Genomic DNA, 6,434 nt, shown 5'->3' on the forward strand with positions numbered 1-6,434 from the left:
GTCCCGGGGGCGGGTGGAGGGCAGGCCTCCCGTTACTCGAGTCTGAAAAGTCGTAATAAGCTCCATATGTGCCGTCCCTCTCTCTCTGAAATGCAGGCGTATACAAAAGTCAAGAAGCACGCCTGATGCTGCTCATGTACCACGTGAAGGCGTCTACTCACACTTCGCTGAGCAAAATGAAAGAGGAGGAGTGGTCCATGGATGGGTTTGTAAGTGCCCAGTGCCGCAGTTTGCTGGGATACTGGTTGCTTTCTCTGACAATTTGCACGCTGTAGCTGTTCGTTAGCCTGATGTCCTGTGATACCCGTGGCGACTCTGTATTACTTTACTGTCACCTGGCAGAATTTTGCCTGCTACATAATGGGTGTTATTATTCCCAAAGATGGCCGGGCTTTAAAAACATGACGTGACACATCGATTTGCACTCAGACGTGCGGAGATTCTGTTCGCAGCCGGCCTGTGGACACAGTTACACGATTATGAAATCTAGTCAAAATCAGTACGCAGAAGTGCCGCGTTTATGGAGAAAAGTCACGAAAATGTGTGGACCTTCACTAAGTAACATCTCCATGTTACCAGGTTTCCGCAGAACCAGACGGCGCCACCTATGTCTTTCAAGGCTTCATACAGGGTAAAGATTACGGCCAGTTCGGGCTGCAGAGACTAGGTAAACGATCGCTGATTCTTTGGACATGTTAATGAGATGCTGAGATCACCCCTAACCCCCCAGTAATCCTTATGAGAACAGATATAACCGCAGTATAAATAATTTAATGTTGAACATCATTGTTTTTAAAGTAAGCAGAAATAAATACCTTAAATTGCATTATACATTTTAAACTACAGAGCTTTTCAGCCGTGCACCTGTTTTAAGTGTCACCTGTATACTCTCAAATTGTTTACAGTTTATTCAAACTTCTGCTTCCATCTGCTAGGAACGGTTTTATTCCTCCCCCCCCCCTTTTGTTAGGATATGCTTTGCAATAATTGGGGCTCAGCCTGGGCCAGTCACAGCCGTCTGTTTGGTCTTTGCTAGCCGCTTTGGTCAACAGGAGTAAACAGTGCCACTCCTTGCATAATTGCATCTTAAACATTCTCCCCTTAGGTAGACAGGAGCCATTTGGATGATGCACTGTTCTCATTCAACAGGTTCACCTTTAAGTCCCTTTAGGTTCATGCCAACATGCTGCGGATTTTTCTAGAAGAGTCCCCCACGCTTCCAGACCTGGTTACGTTTGAGTTCAAAATGGCGGGAGGATCTACTGTTTCGCTTCCAACATGCAGTATTAGTGCAGTAATATGCTGGCAGCAACTGTATAATTCAGACTCATCTAACTGATCTGGATATATTTACCTCGCCATTATGTCACTGTTCTCCCTCATTATTTCCCAAGGGAACATTTCTGTTCTATGAGCTATATGTTGAATCCACAGTGACTCAGCCCCTCATCTGATTTCTACCAGATCGCAGAGAAATTAGTCAAGTTGTTTTTTAAATATTGCTAATGCTCATCGTTTAAATACAACACTAAACGGGCTATTGACCGCTTCTCCGCAGTACCAAAATATTGGAAATTGCATTTTATAACTAAGAAGCTCAGCTGAAAACAAAATAGCGTGCTAAGCCCCTCCTATCTTGACGATTATTTTTATAAGCACTCATCTCTGCTGTCATCCTGTTCTTTCTGCAGGTCTGAACATGTCCGAGAGTAATAATTCGTCAAACCCCCCCCACGGTACGAACAGCAGCTCGGTGGCCATAGCGATCCTCGTGCCTTTCTTTGCTCTCATTTTCGCAGGCTTCGGATTTTATCTCTACAAACAGCGGTAAGTGCATCAGGTCCTCTGCATCCGGTAGCCTGACTCCGAGAGCCGGGCAAGCCCAGCAGCCTCCCTGACTCTCTTTGTGTCCCCCCCCCCCCCCCCAGGACTACACCTAAAACCCAGTACACAGGCTGCTCTGTTCACGAGAACAACAACGGCCAGGCGGCCTTCGAGAACCCCATGTACAACACCAGCGCCAAGTCAGCGGAAGGGAAGGCGGTCCGATTCGACCCCAACCTGAACACAGTCTGCACAATGGTATAATGACGCCGGGGGGGGCGGAGACGGTACCATTTTTAAAACGCTTTGCATAACTGGATATCATGAACCCGGGAGGCCCGGCAGGCGCACGTCCACTGATATTTAAAGCACACTTTTCAGGAACCGATGGCTCATGTGCGTCCTGAGGATTCTGAGTCCGACATCATCTTTTAGAAGACTGAGGACGACAAAAAAAAAAACAAAAACAAAAAAAACAAACAAAACAAAACAACAACGACCTGTCTTCACCACCGGTGTGGAGAGTCCCTAAGCTACCTTACGTGCACTCTGCGAGTGCTTACTCACGATTGATTTGGTCTTTTTCAAAGTAAAAGGATCCTGTAAATCTTATTGCATATATATGAGGAGCGTTCACCACGTATATTTTTGTGTTATATATTATTACCACATGGGATCGGCCCAGGTAAAGAGGCTATATCGAGAGTTTATAAAAAAGATATTTCAGATATGCCGATCACACAAAGCGATGCACAAAATTATGTTACGATAAGCTTCCTGGTTTTGTTTTCTTTTGGGAATTTTACCATTTTCCATTGTAGCTGACAAACTGCTTGCTTTAAGTTTACACATTAGGGAATTACTTCACTTTGAGTAAATTCAGTGTGTGGGGTGATTCCTTTTCAGTGTAAAAGGTGTAAAAATGGGCAAACTAACGTCTGAAGTATGTTTGAAGTGTGTTGTATCCCATTGGCTCAAAATGAAATATTTTCATATTTGTATTTGCTCAAAATCCTCTATATTTCTATTGTTACATCTCTTCCAACACTGTGGACATATATTGGTATTTTGGATCTTAAATCTGCGGAAATGGTCATCTCAAAAAGGAGAAACTTTGCAGCTAGCTGGAATTATAGTGTTGTCGTGTGCACTAAATGATACTGTAGGACACGTTTGAGCATAGCTGTGATGCGTAGCTATTTGGGTCATCCAGTCTGTGTCCAGCCACCACATCTATGTATTATATAGGTGATTCTGTTATTTAAATATTCTGGAGCTGGTATCACTTTTTGAAACACCCACACACACATCGAATAGTCAGCTCTGATTTATACGTAAAAATACACCCATCATGACAAAACAAGCATGCAGATGCACATATCACATGGCAACATCATCCAGTGAATTTGATACACAAGAATTGTAAGGGCCTGATTGGTTGATCGATGAAGGACAGGGTTGATTGGCCAGTGTGGGAGGTCTGACAATGAGCATTTATGTAACTGACAAGTATATAACTGACAAGCCTCTAACCTTGTCTTTTCTATGGTGGAAGAATCATTTGTCCATATAAAATGGTCAGTGAATAAACGGAGTTTATTCCGCCTCGTTGCTGTAAATCTAATTGTCCACTGAGACTTGGGGCACCATTTTCAGTGGTTGATTGAATTGGTTTGATTGATTGATTCTCCAATTAGGTTACATTTTTCTTAAGAATTTATCTCTCGTTGTAAATAAAGATAACAGACGCTTAGATTAGCTTTTCCTAGATATTCCTTCGTTCCTTTTTTACCAGCAAATTATTTATAACCAAGCTTGATTAAAACAAAATGTTTACATTTGTGCAAAGATAATTGTCAAAGTGTAACTTTGTAGCTTTGGTACCTCAATTTCCAGTGAATAGACTTGCACAACATAGGGAACATTTCCGGCAGGAGAAAAGATACATCGATGCCACCTGCAGAAGGATCCAACCAAAGGCGAAGTCACACTAACTGATGACCTGCGGCTGTTGCCAGCCAGGAGTTCGCGTTGTGTTGGTTAGGAAACTAGCCAGCATTGAGGCGTGTTATATTTTACAGTGCCTTGTAAAATACTCATTGCGTGTCTCGGAAGTGAAATGGCATAAGATTATAGATTTCTCACAGGAAAAACGTATTTCTCAGAACTTTTTTTTTCCTTGGGAGAATCACTGTATTTCTCATTTTTTTATCACAGCAAACTATTTTTGTTATATGAAAAATTTCTGCTAAAATTGCTACTGAATACACAAACACATAAAAAATGTAATAGTAGCAGGTCACACGAGAGATAATTGCAATTTCAGAGTGAAAAATAGATTACCAAGGGAGGTATGGAGGAGAAACAGTTAAAACATATAATCTTGTTTAAAGTGGTCCTCAGATACTTGGAGTGAAGATAAACCAAGACGTGTGTAAGACTACAGGGATCTATCTCTTCTAAATTAAATGGTGGGCCTTTAAAAGATGATTCATTGTAAGAAAAATCTTGTTTTTATTTGGTGGATAGAAACCTGAGAATCGTGAGATCTTACTGCAATTTTCCATTACTGCCATTATACCAATATTATTATACACATCAATCAATCTAAAATCAATTAAATCAATCTTTCATTGCAAGTTTGTTCATTAAAAAGAAAAAAAAAAAACAGTCTTTTTTCCATTATTATTTTTGGTGTTGCAGTCTGTTGTCAAGCATTCCCAGTTGCCATAATGTTATTTTGAAGGATATGTATCTTTCTCATTCTAACACTGTGCCTATCAAAAACCATTTTGACCTTAGGGTGCTGCTCTATCAACTTCTGACATCCCATAATTCATTTTGCATCATTGCCTCACTCATGGGCTTCGTATTTAAAATATTTTGTTACTCAACCGCTTTCCACCCCAGAAACGTGATATTGTGTGTTTAAAGCTAATTCCCTTGCCCCCCTCCCCCTTAGCTTTTCCTATAAATGACTGCAATAAAATCCCTGCCATTTCGGAATGAACACTTTCAATCAATGTGGAAGGCTATTTGCAGTACAGCTGGGTACTCCTCCTATGTTAATGCATTCAGAATAAATATAAAAAAGGAAAACAACACTGAAAAAAATCTTTTTGTAAAGAAATATATTTTTATTAAAAAAAATTTGTAAAATGTATGAATCTATTATGTAAATTTTCAATGCAATGTAAGATTAAAAAAGGCTAATTGCTTTTGTAATGTGTTGCTCCTTTATTGTTCCTGACACGATACACACAGAAGTCACACGATCCATAAACGCGGGTCGGTAAGAGAATGATGTTGCTCTTCAGTGCAGGACTTCACCAGATGCTTCCTGGTATCGGTGCGGCATGACACAAGGCGAGCGCTGCTTCCCAAAATCGGGTGATTTAAGTCGGAAAAAGGCGGGGTGATTCTCTTTGCCCCCTTACACCCCTTTCCTGGCATCGGTGGGAGCCTTTGAATGCACGGAGCACGCGGACGTGATCCGCATTCGGAGTGCTGAGCTTATTCTCGGGGACGGAGCTCCCATTGTAGCGGCCCAAGGACGAGCTTGTTAGACCTTTAGTGTGCTCCTCATCAGTAGGCGAGTCCCGGCCGTGTGGAAGCCGGGATTGGCCACGCCGTATCTTTTTTTGTCGATGCAAGATATAAAATGGAAATTGGGCCGAAAGAAACGTGGCCCCTTTTGCTGGTCTCCTGTCACTCAGTGGGCCCCCCTTACATTTGCACAGTGCACTTTTAAAATCCGTTTACTTCTTAAACGTACCAAGATGAAGAATTAATAACACATGTTAGGGAGGTTTGAGTTTTTGCACCGGGATGTTAGGGGAGGGCGAAGCCCCGTCTCTAACAGGGATGCACCCCTTACCGACATGACAGCCATCCATTCGGGACGCTTCCGGCGCTGGGCTGCGTGACGGAGGCCGGCGGAGTCTGAATGGCGGCTTTATCTCTACAGGCTGACCTGTAAAGTCAGTTAACATACTCTAGCTTAAATTCTTTCCTTTTAGGTTTTGTGTTTTAAGAAAAATAAACACTGTATCTGTCAGTCATTTATTTTGGGGTTTTTATTTTTGTGATTTTGTTTTTATATATCACTGGGGCAGTGTACCCTCAAGGGTCTGCCAATTGTACCCTAGCTGTAGGTATTTGCACCTTTTAAGGTACAGAAATGGACTATGGGGAACGTTTTTGTACCATTGGGTGTACATTCATGTTGTTTGTAAAGGTACAGAACTGCAAGGTACAGCCCCAGTGAAAAGCAAAGGTACAAACTGGTACCTTTTTTTCTGAGAGTGTAGGTGTCGTACTGTCAGAAGGACTAGGATTAGGACTAGGATTATAATGCCATTTTAACATTTATGGCTGTCTTTAATTCCACACCATGTTATACTTTAGGGGACAAGCTGTTTTATTTATGTAACTACAAACAATATCACTTATAATAGAGCATCAACAGAATCTACTAACGTTCCACACTTGGATAATTAAATGTGTGTTGTTTTTTTCAAACTACAAATAAAAATGAATATGTTAATATTTCAGGATACTTCCATAGAAAGCTTTCGGTATTAATGTGAACTGTGTGGCTTAGCTCTTTC

General features: G+C 41.5%; 1 protein-coding gene across 6 annotated transcripts in view; it reads left to right on the forward strand.

Moving 5' to 3' along the window:
* Positions 1–4,982, forward strand: part of csmd3b (CUB and Sushi multiple domains 3b) — a 349,538-nt gene extending 344,556 nt beyond the window's left edge. For 3 of the 6 annotated variants that reach the window (XM_072705595.1, XM_072705596.1, XM_072705597.1), the window contains 5 exons: positions 97–209; positions 580–667; positions 1,692–1,827; positions 1,929–2,082; positions 2,206–4,982. In XM_072705595.1, coding sequence (XP_072561696.1) covers positions 97–209; positions 580–667; positions 1,692–1,827; positions 1,929–2,082; positions 2,206–2,259 — 545 coding nt within the window. In that variant the 3' untranslated portion in view covers positions 2,260–4,982. Of the gene's footprint in view, positions 1–96; positions 210–579; positions 668–1,691; positions 1,828–1,928; positions 2,177–2,205 lie in introns of those variants that run through there. The other 3 variants (XM_072705594.1, XM_023811991.2, XM_072705598.1) reach the window with 1 other exon arrangement.
* The last annotated feature ends 1,452 nt before the right edge of the window (positions 4,983–6,434 follow it).

This window comes from Paramormyrops kingsleyae, chromosome 23, assembly GCF_048594095.1.
Source record: "Paramormyrops kingsleyae isolate MSU_618 chromosome 23, PKINGS_0.4, whole genome shotgun sequence".
Taxonomy (NCBI): Eukaryota; Metazoa; Chordata; class Actinopteri; order Osteoglossiformes; family Mormyridae; genus Paramormyrops; species Paramormyrops kingsleyae.